General features: G+C 46.3%; 1 protein-coding gene and 1 long non-coding RNA gene across 2 annotated transcripts in view; one reads left to right on the forward strand and one right to left on the reverse strand.

The window, feature by feature from the left end:
- LOC139767567 (uncharacterized) overlaps positions 1-15,643 on the reverse strand; it is a 15,683-nt gene extending 40 nt beyond the window's left edge. Inside the window, exons 1-10 of the mRNA XM_071696996.1 lie at positions 15,479-15,643; positions 12,413-12,548; positions 10,839-10,979; positions 7,882-8,006; positions 6,374-6,506; positions 4,152-4,274; positions 2,652-2,756; positions 1,676-1,828; positions 967-1,089; positions 1-655 (exon numbers count right to left, since the gene is read on the reverse strand). The exon at positions 1-655 is cut by the window's left edge and continues 40 nt beyond it. Of these exons, the coding sequence (XP_071553097.1) occupies positions 552-655; positions 967-1,089; positions 1,676-1,828; positions 2,652-2,756; positions 4,152-4,274; positions 6,374-6,506; positions 7,882-8,006; positions 10,839-10,979; positions 12,413-12,542 (1,137 nt within the window). The 5' untranslated portion in view covers positions 12,543-12,548; positions 15,479-15,643 and the 3' untranslated portion in view covers positions 1-551. The remainder of the gene's footprint in view (positions 656-966; positions 1,090-1,675; positions 1,829-2,651; positions 2,757-4,151; positions 4,275-6,373; positions 6,507-7,881; positions 8,007-10,838; positions 10,980-12,412; positions 12,549-15,478) is intronic.
- Positions 1-16,968, forward strand: part of LOC139767569 (uncharacterized) — a 70,246-nt gene that overhangs the window by 6,137 nt on the left and 47,141 nt on the right. Inside the window, exon 3 of the long non-coding RNA XR_011717177.1 lies at positions 12,391-12,641. This is a non-coding gene — a long non-coding RNA (uncharacterized lncRNA). The remainder of the gene's footprint in view (positions 1-12,390; positions 12,642-16,968) is intronic.

Here is a 16,968-nt window from a genome sequence, read left to right on the forward strand (position 1 = left end):
GTGTATTTCACCGTCATATAATGACCATGTCAACTTATAGAATAATATAATGTCATGGAATTTAAGAATATGCCAGAGGGATATGAAAATACATCGTGGCATACACAAAGAATACAGAGGAATTCGAACCAATAGCAAGCAATAGACCACTGGGGTTGGGTTCCTTTTCGTGGCTTTTGTGATGGTGGAAGAGATACAATTGATATAACGTTTGTTGTATTTCTGTCGTAGCATATTTCGCCACCCGTCTTTCTTGTGGATTGGATTTTGTGTTGTGGAGCGGGTCGTGTGTGAATGGAGACTGTGGTTGCCTTTGACGAAGAGCAAGTGTGTTGTGCTTAGATACACGTTGAAGTTCATGTTTCCTCTATATCTAAAACTCAGCAGAGTGCTCATGTAGACGTAGGTGTTTTGAAATCAGTTCATCCCTCTCGCCAAATGGTGATGAATGTATTTTCGGTTGTCATTATTTACTTCACGTTAGTGATGCCATGCGCATCATCTGCAAACAGCAACCAGTGTTACTCAGGGGTGACTATCCTTTTTGTGGCTCAGCATTGAACCTGTTGGTACTGGAGATGGAATCCACGGTTATCTATATCATTATCCTGGACTTCTTGACCATTTGCCACTAACATGATTTGGAAGCTGTTGGCTGGGGGGAAACAAAAGAAAGAAGTTAGATTTAAGTAAGATTTACATGCATGTGTGTTTGTAAGTTAGAATTGGTGACAAACTCATGCTCTCCGTCGTGCAGTTCGCCCTTCCTATGGACTGGTGCCTTGTGAGACACACATACAATAACTTATCCACTCCTGAGTTTAAATTTTGGGAAGAGGTGAACATCATAGAGCAAAAAGGACGATTAATTGTAACATGCGCAGGACATGGAAGATGGGGTAAAATGATGTAGATAGATAGAAATAGAGGAATATAGAGTATCACACATACTGAATCTATACTTACTGGTCACGGAGTCTGGGAATCGCGAGCCACAGAAAACGGTGGAGGGGTTGTCCTCTTTTGGGATCCGACCCCCAGCTATGAGGAGGTGGTCAGTGAATGGACATAGTTCATCGTCTGCAACATCTGCAAAAGAGGCAGATGAGAGGTTCCAGAAATGTGACCAGATACGACCCCTCGTTTAGAAATTACATGCAACCATTATATAGAAAATGGTATGGGCACCAGTTTTTAAAATATAGGTGGAGGTTAAATTATACCTGTAACTTTTTGAGGTTTGGGAGAAAATGGTCATTTAGGCTTCGTACTGTAATATTGCCCTATTGATAATGGTAATTTACAGTGCTTTTACTGGAAAGGTGATGTAAATAAAAGGCCAAAAACTGTAGGAAAAAAATATAGTAAATCTATATAGTATCTTAAAGGGAAATTACGCAACGTGTATGATAGGTTCAAGATGGAATCACAAATGATATGCTAAAAAGCTGTTTTATTAAGCTGTTTTAAAAACCGTTTTATTAAGCTTAAACAGCTTAATAAGTTAAGCTGTTTGCTGATGAATGAAAAAAAGGCAAATGATGAAAATCAAAAGTCATTACAAATACCTCTTAAGGTAATAGTATGAAAATGACCACTTAGACGTTCAGTAGGGAGTTTTTAAGTCTCGGTTTATACTACAGAACAGTTAGATGGTGAGTGAAAACAGACTTACTGAATGGTGAGATGTGTAGGTTCGGGTTCGCTATGAGGTTACCCGTTAGCGTAAAGGCGTATTCATCTCCAGGGGCGGGCGTCCACTTCAAGCTACAGTAACCAGGTTCCTGACGGACACAGATCGTGTACGTCTCCTGCAGGTGTCTAGACCCTGTTGTATGATGGCATAGAAGTAAGAAATGTATATGTGGATCATGGTGTCAATCCATGGCTGCTGATTTTAGACGATACGAGGGAGGGAAGAACTGGTGAACCTGGAGGTGGTTGTGATGCACAAATTGATTTGAATATTGAAGGTCTTTTCGTATCTTTTGAGTAATTACGTTCAGTAGATCTGGTTTTGCTGGCAGAACAAGTTTTGCTAACTGTAGAACAGGTTTTGCTAACAGTAGACCAGGTTTTGCTAACAGTAGAACAAGTTTTGCTAATAGCAGACCAGGTTTTGCTAACAGTAGACCAGGTTTTGCTAACAGTAGAACAAGTTTTGCTAATAGCAGACCAGGTTTTGCTAACAGTAGAACAGGTTTTGCTAATAGCAGACCAGGTTTTGCTAACAGTAGAGCAGGTTTTGCTAACAGCAGAACGAGCAGGTTTTGCTAACAGCAGACCAGGTTTTGCTAACAGCAGAACGAGCAGGTTTTACTAACAGCAGACCAGGTTTTGCTAACAGTAGACCAGGTTTTGCTAACAGCAGACCAGGTTTTGCTAACAGTAGAACAGGTTTTGCTAACAGCAGACCAGGTTTTGCTAACAGCAGAACGAGCAGGTTTTGCTAACAGCAGAACGAGCAGGTTTTGCTAACAGCAGAACAAGCAGGTTTTGCTAACAGCAGAACGAGCAGGTTTTGCTAACAGCAGACCAGGTTTTGCTAACAGTTATATACATTTCAAGGTTACAAAGGCAGAGCTGTATATAAAAGGCTGTGAAAGCATTGAGCGCTTGCTTCTCAAAGCCTAGCCAATGTTGTCATATACCTGGATTTCCATTCCTGTGTCTTTTCGAGCTGGGTTTTGAGCCATAGTTGAAACTCTTGACCGTTCCACTCAGTTCAGTGAAGTACTGGTTACATCCAGTGGGCGCTGGTGGGGAAAGAAAAAAAATATATAATATATATAAGGGGATAGGGGATTAAGAATACTTCCCACGTATTCCCTGCGTGTCGTAGAAGGCGACTAAAAGGGGAGGGAGCGGGGGGCTGGAAATCCTCCCCTCTCGTTTTTTTTTAAATTTTCCAAAAGAAGGAACAGAGAATTGGGCCAGGTGAGGGTAGTCCCTCAAAGGCTCAGTCCTCTGTTCTTAACGCTACCTCGCTAACGCGGGAAATGGCGAATAGTTTAAAAGAAAGAAAAGAATATATAAGAACTTGTAACAATACGTGACCTCCATTGTCATATGACTTGCTCATGTATCCAATGGTGTTTTGTGAGGAGGTATGTCAAATGGTTAATTTTAATCTTAAGTGTAGTGACGATTTACGTTTTTTATATTTTTTGTGGCTATTTCACAGCCTAGGTTCATCGTTTTTGAGGTATTTGTAATCACAGACTTTCAAGCTTGGTTTTATGTCCACAGAGAAGAAAGGGAATTAGTTAAGGGAGACTAGATTATCTTAGATTTATGATATATTTTTGAGATGGTACATGATCATGCGAACATAGCAGTGGTGTATGGACTATTTCATTTCTTTTTTTAGGTATGACACATATTATTAAGTTCTTGTGAGTTCTTGTGTTAATTATGATTATTGTGAATTTTTAGGTATGACACATATTACTGAATTCTTGTGTTAATTATGATTATTTTGAAATCACCTTTTTATATATAAATTTTCGTCCCTTCAACACTCGATGTGCCTAATTTTCACCTATATATAATAGTGGTTTTAGCTGTGTAACTGAAGGTTTACCTATATAACTGAATTTACCTATATACCACTCATGGGGTAAGATATATAACAAAAGGTTCACTTCTATATAACAAACTAGAACTCTTGTGTTGTTTGAGATTTTGAAACTTTTGCCTTCATAGTTGGATCAAAATGCCATCGCCTTCGTTATTTTGCCGGCGAGTCGGCACCATCGAGTCAAACAGTTAGTTTGCCGACTTCGTTTCCTTGTTATCGATGGTCTGGGGTACATTAAGGTAGGGTATAGGGTCGTTAGGGCCAGAAGGGCTGCCTCCAGGTCAGGGGGTTAGGTAAGGTCGATCGCTTTGACTCATTTAACCCCACAATTTGCTAAAACTTCAAGATGACTTTCTAAAGTCAAAACTAACCCTTAGCCTCATCGGAAATAGTTGTATAACTGTTGCTTTTCCCTTTTTAAAGTCATTAAGACCAAGAATGCCGTGGAATTATAGGGGGAAATAAATCAAAGAGGCGAAATATCGTTATTGACCGAGCGGTACTGACTTGTCGGCAAAATAACCAATGGCTTCGGCTTCAAGGAACAGAATTCTTTTTTTCATATACTTACCGAGTTCGTCGGAGTCACATGGGACCTGCTGGACTTCGATGTCCCAGGATGATAATGGGTTGTTGTCCATATTAACGACCCCGACCTTGTATGGTCCAGTGTCAGCCCGTACATCCACGTACACTGCAATGCCACACACCAAAGCAGTAGTGGTAGTAGTGGTAGTATGTAGTGGTAGTATGTAGTGGTAGTATGTAGTGGTAGTGGTAGTAGTAGTAGTAGTAGTGGTAGTAGTAGTATGTAGTGGTAGTATGTAGTGGTAGTAGTAGTAGTAGTGGTAGTAGTGGTAGTATGTAGTGGTAGTGGTAGTAGTAGTAGTAGTAGTGGTAGTAGTAGTATGTAGTGGTAGTATGTAGTGGTAGTAGTAGTAGTAGTGGTAGTAGTGGTAGTATGTAGTGGTAGTATGTAGTGGTAGTAGTAGTAGTAGTAGTAGTAGTAGTGGTAGTACTAGTAGCAGTAGTGGTAGTAGTAGTAGTAGTAGTATAGTAGTGGTAGTGGCAGTAGTAGTAGTAGTGGTAGTAGTAGTAGTAGTAGTAGTAGTAGTAGTAGTAGTAGTGGTAGTACTAGTAGCAGTAGTGGTAGTAGTAGTAGTAGTAGTATAGTAGTGGTAGTGGCAGTAGTAGTAGTAGTGGTAGTAGTAGTAGTAGTAGTAGTAGTAGTAGTAGTAGTAGTGGTAGTACTAGTAGCAGTAGTGGTAGTAGTAGTAGTAGTAGTATAGTAGTGGTAGTGGCAGTAGTAGTAGTAGTGGTAGTAGTAGTAGTAGTAGTAGTAGTAGTAGTAGTAGTAGTGGTAGTACTAGTAGCAGTAGTGGTAGTAGTAGTAGTAGTGGTAGTGGCAGTAGTAGTAGTAGTGGTAGTAGTAGTGGTAGTAGTAGTAGTAGTGGTAGTGGCAGTAGTAGTAGTAGTGGTAGTAGTAGTAGTAGTAGTATAGTAGTGGTAGTGGCAGTAGTAGTAGTAGTGGTAGTAGTAGTAGTAGTAGTAGTAGTAGTAGTAGTAGTAGTGGTAGTACTAGTAGCAGTAGTGGTAGTAGTAGTAGTAGTAGTATAGTAGTGGTAGTGGCAGTAGTAGTAGTAGTGGTAGTAGTAGTAGTAGTAGTAGTAGTAGTAGTAGTAGTAGTGGTAGTACTAGTAGCAGTAGTGGTAGTAGTAGTAGTAGTAGTAGTATAGTAGTGGTAGTGGCAGTAGTAGTAGTAGTGGTAGTAGTAGTAGCAGTAGTGGTAGTAGTAGTAGTAGTGGTAGTGGCAGTAGTAGTAGTAGTGGTAGTAGTAGTGGTAGTAGTAGTAGTAGTGGTAGTGGCAGTAGTAGTAGTAGTGGTAGTAGTAGTAGTAGTAGTATAGTAGTGGTAGTGGCAGTAGTAGTAGTAGTGGTAGTAGTAGTAGTAGTAGTAGTAGTAGTAGTAGTAGTAGTAGTAGTAGTAGTAGTAGTAGTAGTAGTAGTAGTAGTAGTAGTAGTAGTGTAGTAGTAGTAGTAGTAGTAGTAGTAGTGGTAGTAGTAGTAGTAGTAGTAGTAGTGGTAGTAGTAGTAGTAGTAGTAGTAGTAGTAGTAGTAGTAGTAGTAGTAGTAGTAGTAGTAGTAGTAGTAGTAGTAGTAGTAGTAGTAGTAGTAGTAGTAGTAGTAGTAGTAGTAGTGGTAGTACTAGTAGCAGTAGTGGTAGTAGTAGTAGTAGTAGTATAGTAGTGGTAGTGGTGGTAGTAGTAGTAGTAGTGGTAGTAGTAGTAGTAGTAGCAGTAGTAGTAGTATAGTAGTAGTAGTAGTAGTAGTAGTAGTAGTGGTAGTTAATAGTAGCTGTAGTTGTCGTAACAGTAGTATTAATAGTAGTAGTGAGGAATGTTAAGTACACTAGTAATACGCTGGCATCTTGAAATCGGTGAAAAATTTGTTATATAAACATAGTAGATGGCGTTGCCAGTTGGCTCACAGCCAACCCTAACTGCTCATCCTCCCTGTTGGGGCTGCTTGATGAATGGCGTATGTGTGTGTGTGTGTGTGTGTGTGTGTGTGTATGGCGTCCTAGCTTCGTCTCTTCGATGTATATCAACTGACTGTTATACTCCTCTCTTGTGTCTCCCCTGATGATGTGATTATTACACGAAAGTGCACTTGGGAACTTATCGTGTTTCATTTTCCCCCGTGGACTCATTGGAACATACTTGATCACGCGCAAAATTGTGATCTGTGTTTAATGACATGGCATGTATCTATATCATGACTAACACACACTCACAATGCTGGCCGGAGTTGGTGCCACAGATCCTTGGGGCACCACCACTGATCCCTTGGACATGGAGGTACTGCTTCACACACACACCATCAGCGTTGGGTTCACTTAGCTCCAGCTCCTTCATGTAGAGTCTCAGCTGTAGGGAGAGTGTGAGGGGTGTGTGTGAGTTAGGCTACTGCTCCGAGGAACTGTCGGAAGGGCATTGTTACGTGGGGTGAAGACTAGCAAGATTTTTAAAACCTCTGTCAGAAGGGCATTGTTACGTGGGGTGAAGACTAGCAAGGTTTTTTCCCTCTGTCAGAAGGGCATTGTTACGTGGGATGAAGACTAGCAAGGTTTTTTCCTCTGTCGGAAGGGCATTGTTACGTGGGGTGAAAACTAGCAAGGTTTTCGTTGTTGGTCTAGCGATCAGATAATTAGATAAAGCTAGACAACAGAAGACCTGATGGTCTATGACGTACAAGAGAAGACCTGATGGTCTATGACGGACAACAGAAGACCTGATGGTCTATGACGAAGTAGACTGCTAGAGAACAGTATTTAGTACCCACCATTGTAATATTGACAGGACTTTTCCGTCGGAGGAGTCGGGAGTTCATTGGACTTGGGATGTTTGAGCATTGGGGGTTGGAGGGGAGCGACGTAGATTGGACAGTGAAATGAAAGTCAATGTCATGTACTAAGACCGGATCAGTTTTGAAGAACGTAAGTTTTTGGTGCTGGCATGCGTGATACACACACTGGCGTTCATTGTCATACATATAAAACTCTCGCACGAATATTTCCTTCAGGCACTTTACTCCTGCAAGGTATTTTTTTTTTCTTCTCTTTCTTCTTATCCTTCTTTCCCGTCTGGGAGCGGAGGGTAGGGGAGAGAAGGCCTTTGCTCAACCATCCGTCTAGTAGCTTTGAAGGACTTCCCACTCTCTCTCTCTCTCTCTCTCTCTCTCTCTCTCTCTCTCTCTCTCTCTCTCTCTCTCTCTCTCTCTCTCTCTCTCTCTCTCTCCCTCACCCTCCCTCCCTCCCTCCCCCTCCCTCCCTCCCTCCCTCCCTCCCTCCCTCCCTCACCCTCCTTCCCCTCCCTCCCTCACCCTCCCTCCCTCACCCTCCCTCCCTCTCTCTCTCTCCCTCCCTCACCCTCCCTCCCTCTCCCTCCCTCCCTCCCTCCCTCTCCTTCTCTCCCTCCCCCTCCCTCCTCCCTCACCCTCCCTCCCTCTCCCTCCCTCTCCTTCCCCTCCCTCCCTCTCCCTCCCTCCCCCTCCCTCCCTCTCCCTCCCTCCCTCCCTCCCTCCTCCCTCTCCCTCCCTCCCTCCCTCTCCCTCCCTCCCTCCTCCCTCACCATCCCTCCCTCCCTGCCCACGTACCTCCCTCCCTCTCCTTCCCCTCCCTCCCTCTCCCTCCCTGCCTCCCTCCCTCCCTCCCTCTCCCTCCCTCCCTCACCCTCCCTCCCTCCCTCCCTCCCTCCCTCCCTCTCCCTCCCTCCCTCCCTGCCTCCCTGCCCACCTACCTACCTGGCAGATGTTTTCGTCCGCCTTGGTGACGGTGATGGAGCAGGTGCCTGTGTCGGTGGCGTCATCGCCCTGGCTGGTCAGGTAGGTCACGTGGGAGCTGGAGGTCTCCCCGCACGTCTTGTCAACTGACGGGAGGAAGTGGGGGGGTCAGGTCAGGTCAGGAGGGCCCCCACACGGGGGGAGGGAAGGGGGTCAGGAGCGAGCGGTCAGGGGGGCCCCCACACGGGGGAGGGAAGGGGAGGAAGTGGGGGGTCAGGAGCGGACGGTCAGGGGGGCCCCCACACGAGGGGGCAAGGGGAGGAAGTGGGGGGTCAGTAGCGGGCGGTCAGGGGGCCCCCACACGAGGGGGCAGGGGGTGAAGTGGGGGGGTCAGGAGCGGGCGGTCAGGGGGGCCCCCACACGAGGGGGCAAGGGGAGGAAGTGGGGGGGTCAGGTCAGGAGCGGTCAGGGGGGCCCCCACACGAGGGGGCAGGGGGAGAAGTGGGGGGGTCAGGAGCGGGCGGTCAGGGGGGCCCCACACGAGGGGGCAGGGGGAGAAGTGGGGGGGTCAGGTCAGGAGCGGGCGGTCAGGGGGGCCCCACACGAGGGGGCAAGGGGAGAAGTGGGGGGGTCAGGAGCGGGCGGTCAGGGGGGGCCCCCACACGAGGGGGCAGGGGGAGAAGTGGGGGGGTCAGGTCAGGAGCGGGCGGTCAGGGGGGCCCCACACGAGGGGGCAAGGGGAGAAGTGGGGGGGTCAGGTCAGGAGCGGGCGGTCAGGGGGGCCCCACACGAGGGGGCAAGGGGAGAAGTGGGGGGGTCAGGAGCGGGCGGTCAGGGGGGCCCCACACGAGGGGGCAGGGGGAGAAGTGGGGGGGTCAGGAGCGGGCGGTCAGGGGGGCCCCACACGAGGGGGCAGGGGGAGAAGTGGGGGGGTCAGGAGCGGGCGGTCAGGGGGGCCCCACACGAGGGGGCAGGGGGAGAAGTGGGGGGGTCAGGAGCGGGCGGTCAGGGGGGCCTCCACACGAGGGGGCAGGGGGAGAAGTGGGGGGGTCAGGAGCGGGCGGTCAGGGGGGCCCCACACGAGGGGGCAGGGGAGGAAGTGGGGGGGGTCAGGAGCGGGCGGTCAGGGGGCCCCCCACACGAGGGGGCAGGGGGAGAAGTGGGGGGGTCAGGTCAGGAGCGGGCGGTCAGGGGGGCCCCCACACGAGGGGGCAAGGGGAGAAGTGGGGGGGTCAAGTCAGGAGCGGGCGGTCAGGGGGGCCCCACACGAGGGGGCAAGGGGAGAAGTGGGGGGGTCAGGAGCGGGCGGTCAGGGGGGCCCCCACACGAGGGGGCAAGGGGAGAAGTGGGGGGGTCAGGAGCGAGCGGTCAGGGGGGCCCCCACACGAGGGGGCAAGGGGAGAAGTGGGGGGGTCAGGAGCGAGCGGTCAGGGGGGCCCCCACACGAGGGGGCAGGGGGTGAAGTGGGGGGGTCAGGAGCGAGCGGTCAGGGGGGCCCCCACACGAGGGGGCAAGGGGAGAAGTGGGGGGGTCAGGAGCGAGCGGTCAGGGGGGCCCCCACACGAGGGGGCAAGGGGAGAAGTGGGGGGGTCAGGAGCGGGCGGTCAGGGGGGCCCCACACGGAGGTTAAGGTAGAGACCACAGGGTCAAGGTAGAGGCCACAGGATCGGGTTAAGGTAGAGACCACAGGGTCAAGGAAAGGTAGAGACCACAGGGTCAAGGAAAGGTGGAGACCACAGGGTCGCGTTAAGGTAGAGACCATAGGGTCGGGTTAAAGTAGAGACCACAGGGTCAGGTTAAGGTAAAGACCACAGGATCGGGCTCAGGTAAAGACCACAGGGTCAGGTTAAGGTAAAGACCACAGTGTCGGGTTAAGGTAGAGACCACAGGGTCGGGTTAAGGTAGAGACCACAGGGTCAGGTGAAGGTAGAGACCACAGTGTCGGGTTCAGGTAAAGACCACAGGGTCAGGTTAAGGTAAAGACCACAGGGTCAGGTTAAGGTAGAGACCACAGGGTCAAGATAAGGTAGAGACCACAGAGTTAAGGTAGAGACCACAATGGGAGAGGGTCACTTTTAGGTAGAGACCATAGTGAGAACCATGAGGTTAGAAGAGGCTGTATAAGGGTAATGTATGAAGATCAAGCGTGAAGGCTATGCAGTACTGTATTCAAGTGATCTGAATACAGTATTGTAGTCACTCGAGTAGTCTAAATACAGTATTGTAGTCACTCAAGAGATTTGAATACAGTACTGTAGTCAGTCATGAGTTTTAGATACGGTATTGTATTCACTCAAGATATCTAAATACAGTATTGTAGTCACTCAAGAGATTTGAATACAGTACTGTAGTCAGTTATGAGTTTTAAATACGGTATTATATTCACTCAAGATATCTAAATACAGTATTGTAGTCACTCAAGAGATTTGAACACAGTACTGTAGTCAGTCATGAGTTTTAGATACGGTATTGTATTCACTCAAGATATCTAAATACAGTATTGTAGTCAGTGAAGAACAGACACAGCATTGTATCCACTCAAGAGCTCTAGATACACTACTGTATTCATCCAAGCTATGTAAATTCATCATCATAGATGCTCAACATATAAATACAATGTTGTAGTCACTGTATCCAAATACAGTATTGTAGTCACTCCAGACATTTACATACAGTATTGTAGTCCCTTAAGAGAGCTAAGAAACAAGAAAAAAAATTAATTTTTTCTAAGATGAAAATTGGCATAGCTTAGTATTTTAATGGCTTAAGTTTTTTATTAATTTAATTAGTCATTAAAAAAAAGTAGCCTTTTGAATTTATCATTTGTGATGATTATCATTTAATGCTCCTGATTATAATGCTCGTGATTATATTTTAATCCTCTGTTATGAGGGTTCGAACCCATGTGGAGGGGAGTGGGGTTCGAACCGTGCCCAGCGGGTAGGTGGACTTGTGACGCCTTCGTTAGCACGACTTACAGACACAACATTGACCCAGGCCGAGGGTACACATTCCCATGGGACTCCCGCCGTAGGGTCCACAGTAGAAGTATGGAAGGCAGGACCCGCGCTTGCCCGACACCTCACACTCGCGAGGGGTTAACGCCAGGGGCATCGTCGCTGAGGAGAGAGAAAGAGAAAGAGAAAATGGGTCTTACAAGCTGGCTACACTACCGGCTCTCCCCATCTCCTTCCTTAAAAGATAGGCACGACGTGTGCTCGTGACCCTCTGCTCTGGAGATGAGTTCTTGAGGCAAGAGGATGATGGGAAAAGATCGACTCACTCTCAGTCTTGCTCAACCTCCTGTCGCTTCCTCCAGTCTGTCTCCCAATCACACGCACTCCTTCTTTCCCGATAGTTTCCACACACCACCATCTTTCTGTTTCGTTATTACCATTTGATCTTCCCCTTTTACCTTCCTTTAGACCGATGCTGTATTTCTCTGGAAGAGAACCCATTCTGATGTAGATAGTCCATTTTTGTGCATGTTTGCTTTGAGTTGCTGTGGTGGTGAATGGATGCCATTTGAGAGAGAGAGAGAGAGAGAGAGAGAGAGAGAGAGAGAGAGAGAGAGAGAGAGAGAGAGAGAGTCTTGGACACAGGTCTTCAAGTGTATGATCACCGCCAGAGGCCGTTGTTACAGGGGTGTGATGTGTGGTGTAAAAGTGGTTGAGTGTGGAAAGATAAAGACATGCGAAGCAAGAGTGGTAGAATGTCATTGTTGCTGGTGTTGACGTAGTGTGTGTGTGTGTGTGTGTGTGTGTGTGTGTGTGTGTGATTGGGGGAAGAGATGGAAGGATGTAGTGCATTACCCTCAAGAGTTTCATAATGTCAAAGAAAATGAATGTATTTTTTTTATTCATTAACTAGCTTCAAGAACAGTTTTGTTTTGTGATTTTTTTACATTTAGAAGTACGTATTATATATATATCTTTTTTCTTTCATACTATTGGCCATTTCCCGCGTCAGCGAGGTAGCGTTAAGAACAGAGAACTGGGCCTCTGAGGAAACATCCTCAACCAGCCCCTTTCTCTGTTCCTTCCTTTGGAAAAAAAAAAAAAAAAAATATATATATATATATATATATATATATATATATATATATATATATATATATATATTTATTTATTTATTTATATTATATTTTTTATTATATATATATATATATATATATATATATATATATATATATATATATATATATATATATCTTTTCTTCTTTTAAACTATTTGCCATTTCCCGCGTTGGCGAGGTAGCGTTAAGAACAGAGGACTGGGCCTTTGAGGGAATATCCTCACCTGGCCCCCTCTGTTCCTTCTTTTGGAAAATTAAAAAAAAAAAACGAGAGGGGAGGATTTCCAGCCCCCCGCTCCCTCCCCTTTTAGTCGCCTTCTACGACACGCAGGGAATACGTGGGAAGTATTCTTAATCCCCTATCCCCTATATATATTAATAATAAATGAAATAAATATATATAACAGTTTTAAGGGAGAGACAGACAAACAGACAGATTCCCGTTTTCTACACAGGGTTGACACAACTAATACTCACTTTTCTGTTGTCGGGCGACGGAGGTAACGCGCTGCTGCGTCATGGAGGAGGAGGATGGGTGAGCCAGGGCAAGAGCCAGCACCTTCACCGCCACCAGCAGTATCGGCGTCGCCCACTGCAGCCGCTCCATGACTCTCTGAAGGCGAGACACGGGGGAGCCGGGTTCAGGCTAGTTACCCCTCTGGAACTGTTGCAGGCGATAGAAAACGAGTGCCATCCACACAGTAGTGTAAGTAAATGATTTGAATTATTTTGATGGTAAATGATGATTGTAAGGTATAGAGAAAATGCATTACTGACGCGTGCCACCCGTGCTTTGGTGGCTTGTTCACGACGGTACGACCAGCGGTGCACGACGGTACGACCGCCGGTGCACGACGGTACGACCAGTGGTGCATGAGGATACGACCCCAAAAGCACAGCGAGACGACCCTTGGGTAGGTATTCAATGGCGTGATCTTAGAGAAAGACCAAGCCATTATAGACAGGGGTCGTACCGTCATGCTCAAGGGTCGTACCGTCGTGCTCAAGGGTCGTACCGTCATGCTCAAGGGTCGTACCGTTGTGATCAAGGGTCGTATCGTCATGCTCAAGGGTCGTACTATCATGTTCAAGGGTCGCATCGTCATGCTTAAGGGTCGTACCGTCGTACTCAAGGGTCGCATCGTCGTACTCAAGGGTCGTACCATCGTACTCAAGGGTCGTACCGTCGTACTCAAGGGTCGCACCGTCGTACTCAAGGGTCGTACCGTCGTACTCAAGGGTCGCACCGTCGTACTCAAGGGTCGTACCGTCATGCTCAAAGGCAGATCTAATGTCCTTATATATTGCTAAAGAGCGGAGTTGTTAATAATGATATACATCATTGTTAAGACAGAACTATTTTGTTTTTGATATATATTAACAGATGAACGGCAAGGGTTGACTGTGGGGGCGACCACCAGCGCCCAGAATTCGAACCTGGAGGGTAAAATGATTAGATTTTGTATTGCTTGCTGTTCTTGCATACAATATAGACATTGTAGGTAATTACGAAGGCAGCACAAGTGATAACACCCCTCCTGGTAGACTGCTGATTATATCACTAGTGCCTCTAACGTACTGAGGAGGAAGGACATTGGAATGAGATGGAAGACTGTGGAAGATGAGCTGGAGACTAGGGGAGTCTGGGCCTGTGAGAGGAATTTAAATCAGGGGGTGAGAAACTGCAGAAGCTGGTGACTGAGTTTGGTAAAGTGTGTGAAAGAAGAAAGTTAAGAGTAAATGTGAATAAGAGCAAGGTTATTAGGTACAGTAGGGTTGAGGGACAAGTCAATTGGGAGGTAAGTTTGAATGGAGAAAAGCTGGAGGAAGTGAAGTGTTTTAGATATCTGGGAGTGGATTTGGCAGCGGATGTAACCATGGAAGTGGAAGTGAGTCATAGGGTGGGGGAGGGGGCGAAAGTTCTGGGTGCGTTGAAGAATGTGTGGAAGTCAAGAACGTAATCTTGGAAAGCAAAAATGGGTATGTTTGAAGGAATAGTGGTTCCAACAATGATATATGGTTGTGAGGCGTGGGCTATATATAGAGTTGTGCGGAGGAGGGTGGATGTGTTGGAAATGAGATGTTTGAGGACCATATGTGGTGTGGGGTGGTTTGATCGAGTAAGTAATGAAAGGGTAAGAGAGATGTGTGGTGGTAAAAAGAGTGTGGTTGAGAGAGCAGAAGAGGGTATTTTGAAATGGTTTGGTCACATGGAGAGAATGGGTGAGGAAAGATTGACAAAGAGGATATATGTGGCAGAGGTGGAGGGAACGAGAAGTGGGAGAGCAAATTGGAGGTGGAAAGATGGAGTGAAAAAGATATTGAGTGATCGGGGCCTGAACATGCAGGAGGGTGAAAGGCGTGCAAGGAATAGAGTGAATTGGAACGATGTGGTATACCGGGGTCGACGTGCTGTCAGTGGATTGAACCAGGGCATGTGAAGCGTCTGGGGTAAACCATGGAAAGTTTTGTGGTGCCTGGTTGTGGAAAGGGAGCTGTGGTTTCGGTGCATTATACATGACAGCTAGAGACTGAGTGTGAACGAATATGGCCTTTGTTGTCTTTTCCTAGCGCTACCTCGCGCACATGCGGTGGGAGGGCGTTGGCATTTCATTATGTGGCGGAGTGGCGACGGGAATGAATAAGGGCAGCAAGTATGAATTATGTACATGTGTATATATGTAAATGTCTATGTGTTTATATATATGTATACGTTGAGATGTATAGGTATGTATATTTGCGTGTGTGGACGTGTATGTATATACATGTGTATGTGGGTGGGTTGGGCTATTCTTTCGTCTGTTTCCTTGCGCTACCTCGCTAACGCGGGAGACAGCGACAAAGTATAATAAATAAAATAAATAAATATATATATATATATATGTTGGTAAACATACATATCACCATCTGTCTTTGACCACATACACTGGACCACATCTTGAAATACCCTAATATTAATCTGAATAAGATAGACTTTAAATCCCACATTCGTGTCTGTGGCGATCTTATTTCTCGTGTAGATGTGGTCGGGAAAGCGACTTTCTTTTTTTTGCGTCACGGGCTGTGCCACACTTGGTCAGTGCGTGACGGCCAAACGAACATGGAGTGGTAAAGTTCAGCGGAAGGTTAATGATGAATGCTAGTGGGTGTTGCAATTGGACGTCTGGCGAGTTAAGAAAATGTGAGATTTGACTGATGTTGGACGGAATAGGGGATACGGAAAGGTGGGAGTTATGGAATAGAGGATATAGAAAGGTGAGGGTTATGAAATAGGAAAAATACAGAAAGGTGAGGGAAGCTGCAGCAAAATATTATGAGCTTATGGTAAGGATAGACGAAGGACGATAGATACGAGAATACGAGTAGATGGGGCTGGCAGAGTTACGGAGACAAGGCGAAGTGGGGGTTGGCGCCCACCCCACCTCAGTCTAGTTGGAGGTCAGGTAGAGTTAAGATGTCTAATTAAGGTCAAACGATGGTTTGATGGCACACAAGGCATACAAAGATCACGCGAAGGTGTGGCAAACACACCATCGGTCTTACTTCACGGAGAGGCGAAGTGAGGTGGTGTCCAGCAAAGTGTGGCCAGAGGGAGATGGTCGGAGTTGCGGAAACTCACTCCTGCCTGCGCTCGAAGTAGGCCCCTCTTGTCGAAGACCAGCGCACCACCACTACCTGACGTGGTGTCTGAGGCTAGAATGACGAGGAAGACCTCCGAGTGCGACGCCTTTATGCACTTCGGCTAGCGGTGGGCGAAGAGAGAGAGAGAGAGAGAGAGAGAGAGAGAGAGAGAGAGAGAGAGAGAGAGAGAGAGAGAGAGAGAGGCCCCGCTAAATTAGCACCCCCGTGTCTTTTGTTGACGGACGTCAGCTGCTGCTGCTCACTGAGGTGGCGGAGTTTGAGGAGGAGGAGGAGGGTGGGTTTTGGGGTTGGTGGGGGGAAAATATTGTCACCTCACCGTTTACAGTTGCATGGCAGAGGTGAAACTTGGCCTCTCTGCTTCCTCATACAGCTGTGCTATGATGATAATGATAATGATGATAATGATAATGATGATAGCAGTTATAGTGCATAAAGATTGGAAGGAGAATACATTGTGGAGAGAGGCAGGAGCCATGTCTTATTGTGTAGGGATGATGTTGCCATCTACTTCCCTTTGTGTCTACAGTTAAGGTAGATGTAGAGGGGTAGTGTATCAATCCCTGGGGGTACGACGGTACGACACCTTGTGTACGACGGTACGACCCTTGTGTGCGACTGTACGACCCTTGTGTACGACTGTACGACCCTTGTGTATGACGGTACGACCCTTGTGTACGACTGCACGACCCTTATGTACGACTAGAGCTGGACCGTCTGACTTAATGGGTCAAAGTTCTGGGGTTTTGTCGAGGAAAAGACTTGAATATTCCCAGTGTTTAGCGTTGCTGACTTTGAGTCATCACGGGCCAGCCTGGAGTCGGGCTCACAAGGGTTCCAATGCTGGTGGGCGGTGGATGTCGGCCCACACCCAACCCAGGTGTTCACCCTTCACTCAGAGCTGGTTGATGAATGGCTTAGCGTGGCATATATATATATATATATATATATATATATATATATATATATATATATATATATATATATATATATATATATATATATATATATATATATTATATAAATAAATAAATATATATATAAATAAATATATATATATATATATATATATATATATATATATTTATTTATTTATTTATTTATTTATCTATTTATTTATTTATTTTGCTTTGTCGCTGTCTTTCGCGGTAGCGAGGTAGCGCAAGGAAACAGACGAAAGAATGGCCCAACCCACCCACGTACACATGTATATACATACACGTCCACACACGCAAATATACATACCTATACATCATAATGTATACATATATATATATACACACACAGACATATACATATATACACATGTACATAATTCATACAGACTGCCTTTATTTATTCCCATCGCCACCTCGCCACACATGGAATAACAACCCCATATATATATATATATA

The sequence above is a fragment of the Panulirus ornatus genome, chromosome 62 (genome assembly GCF_036320965.1).
Source record: "Panulirus ornatus isolate Po-2019 chromosome 62, ASM3632096v1, whole genome shotgun sequence".
NCBI classification, from domain to species: domain Eukaryota; kingdom Metazoa; phylum Arthropoda; class Malacostraca; order Decapoda; family Palinuridae; genus Panulirus; species Panulirus ornatus.